The sequence below is a fragment of the Schistocerca serialis genome, chromosome 2 (genome assembly GCF_023864345.2).
Source record: "Schistocerca serialis cubense isolate TAMUIC-IGC-003099 chromosome 2, iqSchSeri2.2, whole genome shotgun sequence".
In the NCBI taxonomy this organism is placed as follows: domain Eukaryota; kingdom Metazoa; phylum Arthropoda; class Insecta; order Orthoptera; family Acrididae; genus Schistocerca; species Schistocerca serialis.
This window is the reverse complement of record NC_064639.1, coordinates 682,460,834-682,475,483: the sequence shown is the minus strand read 5'-3', so window position 1 is coordinate 682,475,483 and position 14,650 is coordinate 682,460,834. Positions and strand designations below refer to the sequence as shown.

General features: G+C 37.9%; 1 protein-coding gene across 9 annotated transcripts in view; it reads left to right on the top strand.

The window, feature by feature from the left end:
* LOC126457803 (epsin-2) overlaps positions 1 to 14,650 on the top strand; it is a 162,004-nt gene that overhangs the window by 114,395 nt on the left and 32,959 nt on the right. For 7 of the 9 annotated variants that reach the window (XM_050094410.1, XM_050094407.1, XM_050094408.1 and 4 more), the window contains 2 exons: positions 1,914 to 2,195; positions 6,698 to 6,877. In XM_050094410.1, the coding sequence (XP_049950367.1) occupies positions 1,914 to 2,195; positions 6,698 to 6,877 (462 nt within the window). The remainder of the gene's footprint in view (positions 1 to 1,913; positions 2,196 to 6,697; positions 6,878 to 14,650) is intronic. The other 2 variants (XM_050094409.1, XM_050094406.1) reach the window with 1 other exon arrangement.

The window sequence follows — 14,650 nt, the reverse complement described above, 5'->3', positions numbered from 1 at the left end:
CTTGTGAGCACTTGAGCAGATGAGAAGTGTTTCACATGGTAAATTCCTGTCTGTTCAGATTACTTGAGTGCCCTTCACTCCCTACAGTGCTTGCACCCAACAAACAAACTAATCCATAATATCCAGAACACCCTCCTCCAACAACATAGGTTGGGGTGGTGGTGTCTTTATGATGGGTGTTGTGGAGAACGAAAGAGTGAGTGTAGCAGCCGAGGACGCATGTCGTGATGCTCATTTACTTCAGTGTGCCACCCCCCTGTTTTAATCCCAGGTATAGCACCTTTCACCCTTTTTTCCATTGTCTTAAGGTTTGAGAGATAGTACGATGTGTCCTTTCATAGGTTTACTCCTTACTGTCTGATAAAAGTTACAGACATTTTATCCACATTCGCTTCTTTTAATGTTTGTAAGGACATTGATAACCCACCAAAATACAGTTCCATCTAATTCTCTGAAATCCACTCATTCAAGTGCTAATGACTTGCAGGCTTACACTGTCGTTTTACAGAGATCAGCATAATCAACGTTATTGTATATAGTATTCATTATGCTACTTCTTATTAGGAGATATGCTGTCCAAGGTAAGAGTTTTAAATTACATTTTCACTAAATAAGACAGTTAACTAAATTTCAATAAGGAATGATCAAAAAGTTTCCATTTGAAGGCCTTACAATTGAGAATTGGTATGCCAGTCAGTCATCCCACTGATGCACCGGGATGAAGATACCCAGTCTGACAGGAATTGTCGACCTTTCAAGACCTTTTTTAGGGGACCAAAGGCATGATATTTGTATGGAGGGAGATCGGTACTACAGGGTGGGTGCTGTGGTGTCTCCCAGTCGAGGTTGGCCTCCCAGATTGATCGTCATCTCATGTCGAATCGCAACTTGACACACCATTCACAACAGCGGTTTTCAACAGACATGCATTCCCATATACTTTCACCATTCTCGGATAAATGTCTATCGGTATTTATCCTTGGACAGCCAAGAAAAGAGTAACAGTTCATTGGTCCTGCTTGGATGCATTTGGTAATTACATCACCATAGTTCACATTTTCACATTTACCGCATGCACGTCAGAAAGCCACAAATGCCACATGATCCTTTGCCTATATGGTTGTGCTTATGCATGCGCAATGGAGTCTCACTGCATTGGACATACACTTCAGCAACACCCTCAAATGAAAACCTTTTGTTTGCTCCTTGCACATTCATGAAATATGTTGAGTCATATTTGGCCGAAATGTCTCCCATTTAAAAAAATCTTTTTGATAGTGGCAATAAGCAAAAAGAAATAAGTTTTAGGCATAATGTAGTGTTAGAATTCCTTAAATGATTAAATGGAATTATAGATAGGAGTGTTGTTAATTTCCTCTGTGTGAAAGGAAAGTTTGTTGTCTACTTGTAATATGAAGTTCTGTAAATATTACAGTGATGGATCAGTATTTAAGAACAACATTAAATTCTAAAAAAATCATAGATTTTTTCATAAATACATAAATGTAAAAGCTTGATGTGAGGCCTTATGACAAAACTTAGTTAGCCGCACTTGCTGTAGTGGAAGCTGGCAGCTGTAAACGCAGAGAATGTACCATGTATGACCCTTTGATTCTTTAATCTGCAGATATGTTTACACAAAATTGTATTGGCATGAAGGTTGAAATGTAGGTTCAAAGTGTAAGAAACTGTAATTACATTTAATACGCATTGATATTAAGATTCACAGCATTATAGGAACACTAGTACTCCACATAGTTTGTTTTTTACTCTTCTCACATGTAAGGTATTTGTTGTTAATATTGTTTGTTTTTTGTATGTTCAAGTTTTCAGAGGTGAAAACTTCCCCTAATCTAGACTGAACTCTCCAGTACAGTAGTCATTGATTTCTGTGGTCTTTATTTGTAAAACAGCAGCAGCTGTGGATCCGTGGAGTGCGGTATCGCCGCATCAGATTGGTAGTAGCACTGGAGCTGTTCCAAGACAGGTGGCAAGTGGCATGGCAGTTGGTGCCGTAGCAGGAGGGGCAGCAGCAGCTTCTGTGGCAACTGCTACTACTGTGCAAGACCCTTGGTCACCTGCTACCAACACTGAACACTCGAGTCCGAGTAGTACAGCTGGAGACCTTGATGAGTTTGACATCATTACAAATCGTGCAAGTGCCAGCACCAATGCCAACATGATCAACAATAATGGTATTTTTTTTTTATTGTTGTTATTCATATCACAGCAGAATTTTATTATTATTATTATTATTATTATTATTATATATAAGGCTGCACTGTAGTTCCTTCTCTAGATTGTTGCACAGATGACAAAATGGTAGATATCGAAATAGATGACAGAGGGATAGAAAAACAATTAAAATCGCTCAAAAGAGGAAAGGCCGCTGGACCTGATGAAATACCAGTTCAATTTTACACAGAGTACACAAAGGAACTTGCTCCCTTTCTTGCAGCGGTGTACCATAGGTCTCTAGAAGACCGTAGCTTTCCAAAAGATTGGAAAAGGACACAGGTCATCGCCGTTTTCAAGAAGGGACATCGAACAGATGTGCAGAACTATAGACCTGTATCTCTAATGTCGATCAGTTGTAGAATTTTGGAACACGTATTATGTTAGAATATGATGAGTTTTCTGAATACTAGAAATCTACTCTGTAGGAATCAGCATGGGTTTCGAAAAAGACGATTGTGTGAAACCCAGCTCGCGCTATTCGTCCTCGAGACTCAGAGGGCCATAGACACTGGGTCCCAGGTAGATGCCGTGTTTCTTGACTTCCGCAAGGCATTTGATACAGTTCCCCACAGTCGTTTAATGAACAAAATAAGAGCGTATGGACTATCAGACCAATAGTGTGATTGGATTGAAGAGTTCCTAGATAACAGAACACAGCATATCATTCTCAGTGGAGAAAAGTCTTCTGAAGTAAGAATAATTTCAGGTGTGCTGCAGGGGATTGTTGTAGGACCGTTGCTATTCACAATATATATATAAATGACCTTGTGAATAACATCGGAAGTTCACTGAGGCTTTTTGCGGATGATGCAGTAGTATATCGAGAGGTTGTAACAATGGAAAATTGTACTGAAATGCGGGAGGATCTGCAACGAATTGACGCATGGTGCAGGGAATGGCAATTTAATCTCAATATAGACAAGAGTAATGTGCTGTGAATACATGGAAAGAAAGATACTTTATCATTTAGCTACAATATAGTAGGTCAGCAACTGGAAGCAGTTAATTCCATAAATTATCTGGGAGTAGGCATTAGGAGTGATTTAAAATGGAATGATCATATAAAATTGATCGTCGGTAAAGCAGATGCCAGACTGAGATTCATTGGAAGAATCGTAAGGAAATGCAATCCGAAAACAAAGGAAGTAGGTTACAGTACACTTGTTCGCCCACTGCTTGAATACTGCTCACCAGTGTGGGATCCGTACGAGATAGGGTTGATAGAAGAGATAGAGAAGATCCAATGAAGAGCAGCGTGCCTCGTTACAGGATCATTTAGTAATCGCGAGAGTGTTACGGAGATGATAGATAAACTCCAGTGGAAGACCCTGCAGGAGAGATGCTCAGTAGCTCGGTATGGGCTTTTGTTGAAGTTTCGAGAACATACCTTCACCGAAGAGCCAAGCAGTATATTGCTCCCTCCTACGTATATCTCGCAAAGCGACCATGAGGATAAAATCAGAGAGATTAGAGCCCACACAGAGGTATACCGACAATCCTTCTTTCCACGAACAATACGAGATTGGAATAGAAGGGAGAACCGATAGAGGTACTCAAGGTACCTCCGCCACACACTGTCAGGTGGCTTGCCGAGTATGGATGTAGGTGTAGATTATTGTTGTTGTTGTTGTTGTTGTTGTTGTATCTGCCCTATTTAGTGATTCTCAGTTGCTTTAGCATTACTGCTGACGGAAGAACTTTACCCAATAGCTATTTATTCCATATTATATTATCTCATTGTTAACTTTAATATTTTATGATTATTTTTTAGAGATCAGTATGTTTTTTAAAATTATTATTGTTGTCATTTCTGCACCAGCATCTCACTATTGTGTTCAGAGATGCAGTGCAGTAGTTGCTGCCCCCCTCCCCCCGCTCCTTATAAATTCCTTGACATGTGCCAGGAATAGCTGTTATAAAAGTAATTCAAATGTTTTTGTTATAGACTTAAAAAATACAGTTGTGACACTCACGCAAATTTTTGTTATACACTGTGATAGCAGTGCACCATACATATAGTGAGCTACACTGTTGAATACCACATCTGATTAATGAGAACAGCATCACTCGTACTGATTTGTAACATGGTTTGTATAGAAGATAGTGTACGGAGTGCAATAAATTGTAGCAGTAATAAAAATTAAACACTGAAGATCCCAAAAGGTATTAAAAGCACATTACGGGACAGTTTAGTTGCAATTTTCTCATAACCCAGACACATTTACTGAATAATATTTTCTTTTTAAGAACAAGAAATACATAGTAAACATCAGAATATGTGATGAGTGGCAGAAAGACATCATATGTCTTTGGTTTGTTTACTACGCTGTGAAATAAACCTTTTATGAATTAGTAAAATAAGAGACTGGTGTGGAATGCAGTACCTAAATTATTCACTGTAACAGATAAACCCCCATTACTGGCCAAGCATCACCAAAAGAAAACACTATATGGTGATTTCTTACATAAAGATATGTGAAACTCAGATGTTACATGGAATTCACATTATGTAATGTTGTTCAGTACATAGCATGGTGACTCAGTGGGTAAATCTCAAGACTACCCGTTCAGATGTATGGGGTTCAATCCGTAGTCACAACTATAATTTTTTCTCTCTTTTCACTTCTATCACTTCTGCTAAGTTTTTGTTGCCATTAAAAATGCCACCATGGTCCAGAGTCCATGTTAAACTGTAGATACCCGTTTAACTGGCGGGGCAAGTCTCTTCAGAAGTCAGAGGAAGGCAAGGGCATAATCATCTCAAACATCATGTAATAATGAAAACATAATCTGTATGAAATAAGTTAATTCTTATCAAGTCAGTTGTGCAGATAACAAATGTAACAGAGATAATTGACAATTAACTCTTGTTTTTGTTTTATATAGGTCTGTGAACTGTACATAATACTGTAATAGTATAATAATAATAATAATAATAATAATAACGGTGGTGGTGGTGATAAAATAAAACATTGAGTTCATACTAGTTCAGTACCTTACTTCAGTTTATATTGTAGGTGATGGTGGTGATAATGTAATTTGTCATTATTTAATTCAAAAGTGATTTTTTATAACTGTTCTTCTTCTTCAGATGAATGTGGAACATGCACGTTTGACAGGTCTCTAATTTGTAATTCATATAGAAAAGTGAAAGTTTCTTTCTCAAAAGAAGCCAAGAAATTCCCCCCCCCCCTCCCCCTAGTATATGGGGGGGAGAGCATTTGCTTAAAAAGTTGGGCCATTAATTGCAGCCTCTTAGACATTTTGTCTACAAAATCTGAGATAAGAATAAAACTACGTTGTTTGCAGTACTTCTGTTAGTGGTATTATGGTGACCATCCTTAATGTTTAGTGTTCCATGAATCAGTCTCACATGGACAAAAGCTTGGTATACATGAACAGAATAAAACATTTGTTCTGAAGGTAGTAATAAATCTCTCAACTTTGAGCCTAATGCTTCAAAAGGGGCAGAGTTCAGAACTGATGTGTCTTATAACAAGCCACCCAGAATAACACAAAATCAACTAAGTGAACTCGTAGAGATTCGGAACTATTGAATGCTCATCTTCTAATATTGCACCTACCAATCTTGTGGCATGTATTAATGTTAGAAGGCTTAATGGAAGCTATTGCAGTTACTTACAATCCTGAAGAATGGAGACTGTTCATCAACTATTCTTAAGACAACTGTGCTTTTCCATTTAGGTAAAGAGCCACTTTCAGTGCCTACTGAGTCTGCAGTTCATGTGGGAATTTTTGATGCCCTTACGATTCTTGCACTTCTACCAGGCATGCAATTATGTTAAATTTTATGAGACAGCCATTCACTGCCTTGTGTCTGTCTCAGTGGGACAAGTGTCTCAACTACCAAGGTCAATACTTCTAACATACAGATACTGGTTTCTGTAATTATGCTTCTGGCTCGTTTCTTTTTGAATGCCTCTTATAACAGTGGTGCAGTTCCCACAAAATACATACAGATTTTAATGTACAAAATTAGTCACTTAGATTACAGCAACTGTTTCATATTAAATATATAATGTGGAACAGATTGAAGGTTGTGATCAGCTAGGAATGTGGTTTTTTGGCAGGTATGTGAAGTAAACTTCTAATACCATAAGCAGTTTGTTCAACCAGAATCAGGTTGTTAGAATGACTAGGAATTGGTTAATTTTGAGATCCACACTATTGTAAAAATTAGCACATTAATTTTTAGAGAAGACTATTAATGAATGAATGACTCTAAAGCTGTGTGTAGGTCTGTGAGCAAACTGCATACAATCTTTGACATGCTGTAAGAATAAGAGCATACACTGTAATGTAATACCATATGAATTGGCTAACACTATGGAAAAAGTATTTTCGCATGGTATTTTTTTAATTCTGTATAAAACAAAAAAATCTTAGTTTAATTCAGGTGACTGTTACAGATTAATGGAATGTTGTTCTCTCTCTTCAGGAGGAACATTGTCTCCTGATCCATTTGACTTGACTGGCCTAGGGGACTCATTGTCAGAAAACAGGCAAACCACAGCCAAGAAAACGCCTCAAAGCTTTCTTGGAGAAAATTCATCCTTGGTAAATCTTGATAACCTTGTAACCATGAATACCAAACCAGCTGCAGCAGCACCTCCTCCAGGTAAGACTATTATCCTGACATGTTTTCAGAAAAAAAACATTATTTCACTTATACATATTTGATGTCAACAAATGTATCTCTTTAAGAAGTGATTTTCTTGTTATCACCAATCTGCATTTTATATCCACTCTGCTTCAGCCATTATCAGTTACTGTACTACTTTTAGTGTCATTTCATCAGCATTACCAGATTTGATGTGATGTGATTTGATCGTGGCAGGACGTTACTGATATCCGGCAGTTCTCCCATGTTTTTATGGATCATTACCAGATTTACTTGAACGATGTTCCATTACCCTTGCTCAACTTTTTGTAGATGTTTTCTTATCTCTTCAACACACTATCCATTCCATTCATTTGTGCTTCCAGGTCCTTTACTGTTTCTTGACAGAATTAAAATGTCATTGGCGAACCACACAGTTATTACTGCTTCTCCCTGATGTTTAATTCCCTTTCCAAATTTTTTCTTGGTTCCTTTACGGTCTGGCCAGTGTACACATTGAATAACATGGGGGATAGGCTACAATTCTGTCCCACTCCTTTCTCAGCTGTGGCTTTCCTTTCATGTCCTGTGGCTCTGATAACTGCAATTTGGTTTCTGTACAAGTTGTAAATAATCTTTTGTTTCCTGTATTTTATCTCTGCTACCTTTAGAAACATTTCTGCTTTTGCAGGTCATTCAGAGCATCTTCCAAAGTTCTCTTTTCTCCCACACACTGTCCTTCAACGTCCCCTCCCAATGCAGTTCTCATAAGTTCACATCTTTCTTCATCTGGTCTCTCCATCTTGTTCACAGATGCCCTTCTCTTTTTATGGAAGACTTAACAGATTTCCACAGCCGCTCAGTATTCTGGGTGTGGACACTGGGGTCATCCGAAGACACGAATCCACAGAATGGTTCACGAATTCGTGGTCAAACCCTTCAGCTTTCAGAGTCTTGTAAGACTGAAACCCATCTGTTATAACTTTATTACCAGGCAGTATGAAGTGTTTCATGAGACCCACTAAAGTGACCTTGTCTTGGGACAATGCTCTCACAATGAAACACTTCCGGGACTCTCTTTCTATTCCACCGAATACCCAAATGTGATCTATTTCACTTTGTGAAGATAGTCCTCTCTGGTTCTTTCGTCTAACTATATGAGATTCGCTCCACCAATTGGTACGCTATCATTTGTCACTACCACATAACAGACTTCTTGGCAAAACCCGAAGTAGTCACAGTTTCTGATGCTGTTGCTTGCAACGTGTAGTCTCGAATCCAGCACGATAAAAGGACTACGCTTGTCGGAATGGATAACTTGGAAGAGTCGAACCACATTTTTTTCCTGATACTCGTTCGTTTTCTGCACTATCCACAATGAAATTGCAATGGTATTTTAGTGTCGACACTCCTCTTATGAAGTTTTACAGACTTTGCAGCACCACAGTCAACACAATCCCTCTTTCCCTCGTCTGGCAAAACTCCATATTTGCGGCAGAAAGGAAATGCATGGAATTAAGAGTTTTCCATGCCAGAGAGTCTGGGGAAGAAACTTCACGAACACCAGACAACACTCGCTATCGACAGAAACCGTCTGGCTTTCCCAATCAAGTCACAAATAATTAGGGCGGAAATGTAATGCAGATGAATTGAAGGAACAACAGAAAACAGATAAAAATGACGATTACAAATAATTGATCATAATGCTCGCCACGAGACTCGCATGATAGATATACTACCTCACTTTCAATATTTGGATCCTACAACTTTGATAGGCAATCATTCTTGTAAATTACTGAAATGAATCAGCAAAATGCCTTTTCTGTGTCCCCCCCCCCCCCCCCCCCCCACAAAAAAAAAAAAAAAAACACCGGTGCATATGACTTTTCGAAGTGTCAAGAGTTGCTTAGGCTTAACCTTCATTGGGGATGAAGTGTGCCTCCATTCCATCAGTTGCCATTTTGTTTCAGGGTTGTCGTACGATACCAAAGTTTCATTCCCCGTGACTATCCGAGAAAGAAAACTGTTGCCTTCTTCATTGTAGCGTGTCAAAAACGGTCGCCTTCTTCATTGTAGCATGTCAAAAACTGAAGTGCACTGTCCATCCTCCATTTTTTGTGTTGTTCAGTAACAATTTTGTATTTGTATTTATTTATTTATCCTGTGGATCACATATTGTACAAAGTACACATGCTATAGGACAAGTCATTTTTCTTAACAAATATGTAGTTTGGAGAAAAAAAAATTGGCAATGGACTGCCATTTAAAAAAATGTACACAAAATAGTTCATTGATGAATATAGTAACTTCACATACAGAGAATACAAACAATTTACATGGGGACCTAAGAAACATGTAGGCAATGTAGTGCTACTGTAAATTTACACAAATAATCACTGAGATTACAGAATAGTGAAAATGTCAACTGGAAACACAACAGAAACATGTAGGCAATGTGGTGCTACTTTAAATTTACACAAATAATCACTGAGATTACGGAATAGTGAAAATATCAACTGGAAAAACAACAGAAGGACAATGTCATTTAAAAACTACATTAAACATGAAATTAACATTGAGATTTCACAGACAATTAAGTTTTAATACTAATAGAATGTGTACTTGTACATTCAAAAAGCGAGTTAAAAAATTTGGGGAAGTGAAACTGAAACATAGTTGTGGATAGTAGAAATTAGGTTATTATTTTGCCTACAGAATGTTTTACTCTAATCACAGTATTTTACAAAGGAACTTTATAATTTTTCATTTCCAGGAATTCTTGTACTGAATAGAAACAGTGCTTTGTCAGAAATGCCTTTAGTTTATTTTTAAATATTGGATCTGGAGCAGTTTTTATTTGTTCTGGAATTTTATTGTGTAATACGACACCCAGATGAGTTATATATTTTTGGTATGATGATGTCCTTGAAAAAATTTGATGGATATTAGATTGCCCTGTGGTATAATGAGCGTGTTTATCATTGTTTTGGATTAATTTGCCTGTTCTTGAGAGGTATTCCCTGGTGAATAGGATTGTTTCTTGAATGAATAGGGATGGGATGCTTAGAACATTAAGTTTTATAAATTGACATTTACAGGATTCCAGCTTTTTGAGGCCACAGATTATCCTCAGTGCTCTTTTTTGTAGTTTAAATATATTTGTGCTGTGAGTTGAATTTCCCCAAAAGATGATTCCACAGCGGAGCAATGAGTGGAACTACGCATGGTATGCTTGCATTAGTGTGGATTTACTTGTAGTAGATTTTTAGTATTCTTAGTCCATAGCACAATGATGAGAGTTTCTTTGATAAGTTGTTTATATGTGTGTCCCATTTTAAATTTTGTTGGACCCATAGACCCAAAAATTTTGTTGCAGTTACATTTTCAATTTTATCATTATTTAACTTTACTTGGATAGTTTTTTGATTGGATGTGGGAATTAGATGGAAGTTGATACATACAGTTTTCCCACTATTAACAATTAGGCCATTTTTGTTAAACCACTCAGAAAGTTTTTCCATAGAGTTATCAGATATTGTCTGAAGGGATTCAGGGCTACATCCAGTCAACACTATGCTTGTATCATCAGCAAACAGGATAGTTTTTTGTGGGCTCATACGTTCAACAAGATCATCTATGTAAATGAGGAAAAGTAATGGCCCTAGAACAGAACCCTGGGGAACACCATATCTTATTGTTCTTTCCTCCGAGAGGAAAACTGTGTTATTTATTTTATTCTGTACATTAATATCGTATTGAAGTGATACCTTCTGTCTGCGGTTTTGTAGGTAAGAGCATAGCCAGTTTTGAGCCATACCTCTTATTCCTCTTCTTTCCAATTTAGCAAGCAGTATTTTATGATCTAGTACGTCAAAGGCTTTAGAGAGATCTAAGAAGATACCTGCAGCTATATTATGTTGGTCAAATGATTTTAGTATGTGGTCCAACAGTTCAAAAATTGCTGTCTGGGTGGATAAAGATTTACTAAAACCATGTTGTTGAATGCTGATTGGTGCGTGGTTTTTTTATGAAATTTATAAGCCTGTCATAAAAAAGTTTTTCCAGGATTTTTGAAAAGATGCTTAATATGGATAATGGTCTATAATTGTTTACTAAATCAGGGGAACCTTTCTTTAGTAATGGTGAGACTTTAGCTATTTTGAGAGCATCTGGGAAAATGCCAGTTTTTAATGATTGGTTGTAGATGCTTGATAATGGCTTTACTATATGGGGAGCACACACCTTTAATATGAGGTCAGGTACTTCATCATAGCCACTAGAGATTTTATTGGGTAACAATTTTATTATGTTCCTAATTTCATCATGGTTTGTTTCATAAACAAACATTGTAGCATTAGTGCTGTTTAACGTATTGGTGGAATTGAAGAACGATACCTTGCAGTTTGCCTGAATGTGATCTACTGCTAGTGAGGTGAAATATTCATTGAACTTGTTTACAACTGTGTATGGATCTGTGACCTTAGAGTCATTAAGTGTTAGTGTTTTCCTTTTTAGGTGTTGAACTACAAGTTTCTTTTTTAATAACTTTCCACATAGCTTTCATTTTGTTTGAAGAGTTTCTTATGAAATTGTCATTCCATAAAAGTTTTGCTTGTCTAATCACTCTAAGATAAGTTTTTTTGTATGCTTTACAATAGTCAGAAAATTCTTCAGTACTATGTATTTTTTGGAGCAATATTGGAGAAATCTGTTTCTCTCACTAGAAATTTTGATTCCTTTTGTTACCCACGAGTTCCTATTTTGATTGCTTGAAGTTTTTGTTTCAAAAGGAAATGCTGTATTAAAGTAATAAAGGAAGGAGTTATGGAAGCTTAAGAACATATTATCAACAGTTGTTTGCATGTAAGCACTGTCCCAATTTTCCTTAGCTAATAGGAAGTTAAAAATCCTAATATTGTCATCTGAAAAGTTTCTTCTTTTAAATACTTTTTTGGGGCTGATTTTACTATTTTCCATGTCAACGCTCAGTAGCTGAGCATCATGGTCACTGTATCCCATGCACAGTACTTCGCCAGTGAATTTGTAACCAGTATCAGTTATGAAGATTTGATCAATTATTGAATCAGTATGCTCTGTTGATCTTGTTGGAGAGTGTATTGTGGGGATCATATTAAAGGATTTGGTCATGTTTAACAAATCAAGTTTAGCATTACTGTTTTTTGATAAATCAATGTTAAAATCGCCACAAAGTATTATTCTCATATTTAATGAGCTGACACTATTCAGCAGAACTTCTAATTTGGTCATAAAATTTGGAATATTACTACTTGGTGCTCTGTATACATTTATAATTATATATCCAGAATGAGTGCTAGTTCTGCATGGTTCGCAGGAGAGCTTCTGTAAAGTTTGGAAGGTAGGAGACGAGGTACTGGCAGAAGTAAAGCTGTGAGTACCGGTCGTGAGTCGTGCTTCGGTAGCTCAGCTGGTAGAGCACTTGCCCGCGAAAGGCAAAGGTCCCGAGTTCGAGTCTCGGTCGGGCACACAGTTTTAATCTGCCAGGAAGTTTCATATCAGCGCACACTCCGCTGCAGAGTGAAAATCTCATTCTGGAAACATCCCCCAGGCTGTGGCTAAGCCATGTCTCCGCAATATCCTTTCTTTCAGGAGTGCTAGTTCTGCATGGTTCGCAGGAGAGCTTCTGTAAAGTTTGGAAGGTAGGAGACGAGGTACTGGCAGAAGTAAAGCTGTGAGTACCGGTCGTGAGTCGTGCTTCGGTAGCTCAGCTGGTAGAGCACTTGCCCGCGAAAGGCAAAGGTCCCGAGTTCGAGTCTCGGTCGGGCACACAGTTTTAATCTGCCAGGAAGTTTCATATCAGCGCACACTCCGCTGCAGAGTGAAAATCTCATTCTGGAAACATCCCCCAGGCTGTGGCTAAGCCATGTCTCCGCAATATCCTTTCTTTCAGGAGTGCTAGTTCTGCATGGTTCGCAGGAGAGCTTCTGTAAAGTTTGGAAGGTAGGAGACGAGGTACTGGCAGAAGTAAAGCTGTGAGTACCGGTCGTGAGTCGTGCTTCGGTAGCTCAGTTGGTAGAGCACTTGCCCGCGAAAGGCAAAGGTCCCGAGTTCGAGTCTCAGTCGGGCACACAGTTTTAATCTGCCAGGAAGTTTCATATCAGCGCACACTCCGCTGCAGAGTGAAAATCTCATTCTGGAAACATCCCCCAGGCTGTGGCTAAGCCATGTCTCCGCAATATCCTTTCTTTCAGGAGTGCCAGTTCTGCATGGTTCGCAGGAGAGCTTCTGTAAAGTTTGGAAGGTAGGAGACGAGGTACTGGCAGAAGTAAAGCTGTGAGTACCGGTCGTGAGTCGTGCTTCGGTAGCTCAGTGGTAGAGCACTTGCCCGCGAAAGGCAAAGGTCCCGAGTTCGAGTCTCGGTCGGGCACACAGTTTTAATCTGCCAGGAAGTTTCGTTTTATAATTATATAGTTTAGTTCAGGCAGCTTAACCATAGAAGGCTCAAATTCCTTATCTTCAGATAATGCAAGCTGTTCATTTAGGCCTACCTCACTGAATTTTATCTGGTACTTTACAAATATAGCAGTACCGCCATGTGTGGAGAAATTCCTACAATAAAAGCTTGTTAATGAGTACCTTGGATTAGAGGTTGACTGAATTTCTTCTTTAGACAGCCAGTGTTCGGTAATACATATTACATCTGGATTTATTTGAGACTGAAGTAACACTTCCAGCATTTGAATCTTATTTCTGAATGACTGTACATTATGGTGTAATACAAGAAATGATGGACTTTGTGACTTTTCAGTTAAGGGTTTAGTTAATTTCTTTTCTAAAGGTATTTCTGACACAGCACTTACCCTAAAAATTGGCCGAGATTTTATTTTTGTGTGTGGCTTCTTGCACGCTATTTTCAGTAGCAGAGATGGTTTTGAGTGGTTGACACAGTTCTGCTTCCATCAAAGCTTCTGTTTTTGGCCTAAACCATTTTGTAATTTGTGATTGATTGGCGATCTTGATACTTGGGGCTGATTTCTTCAGGATATGATTTCTGAGTTTTTCTACTATTTGGTCTTTTCCTAACATATTTAAATGTAGTCCATGAGCTGTATGAAATCTTCTTCCTAAATTGTATGTATCAATTATCTCTACGTTATGAAATGTAGAACATATTTCTGATATCAGTTTGTTTGCAATGTAAATTTCTTGGTTGACACAGGACCAGGAAGGCAAATCATAACGATTAGGAATGTTAACAACGAGTACAGTTGTGTGTAATAGGTTGTTTAAGCATTCCTTCATTTCTTTTGCAAACCCTTTTGTTTCATTCCTATATATATCGTTTGAACCACCTAGAAGCACGACAAAATCACAATTACTTAAGTGAGATACATCAGTAGAGTTTGTTAGTTTATTTACCTCACAAAACTGCGCTCCTGGCTTCACAAAACCTGTTACCATTAAATTACATTTATCTTTCAATAGTGCTGAAATTCCACGTCCATGACTGTCACCAAGCACACAAATTTTTTTGTTTATCACAGTTTTGGGGCTAGAAGGTTTTGAAACGTGTTTTTGCTGTGTAGATACATTCTGTTTTTGCACATTTGGTAACCTTTTTTGATAACTATGAACCTGTGTTAACTTTGCGGTCTTGGGAGCAAATTTATTGTATGCAGCAGAAATTTGTTTTTCACAATGACCACCGTTTTGTAGTAGGATATCGAATTTGTTTTTTTGAGCTATTACTGAAGAAGAAAAACTATTTACGATATCTGCACAATTTATTTTACACGGTCTCTGTTGTGTAGG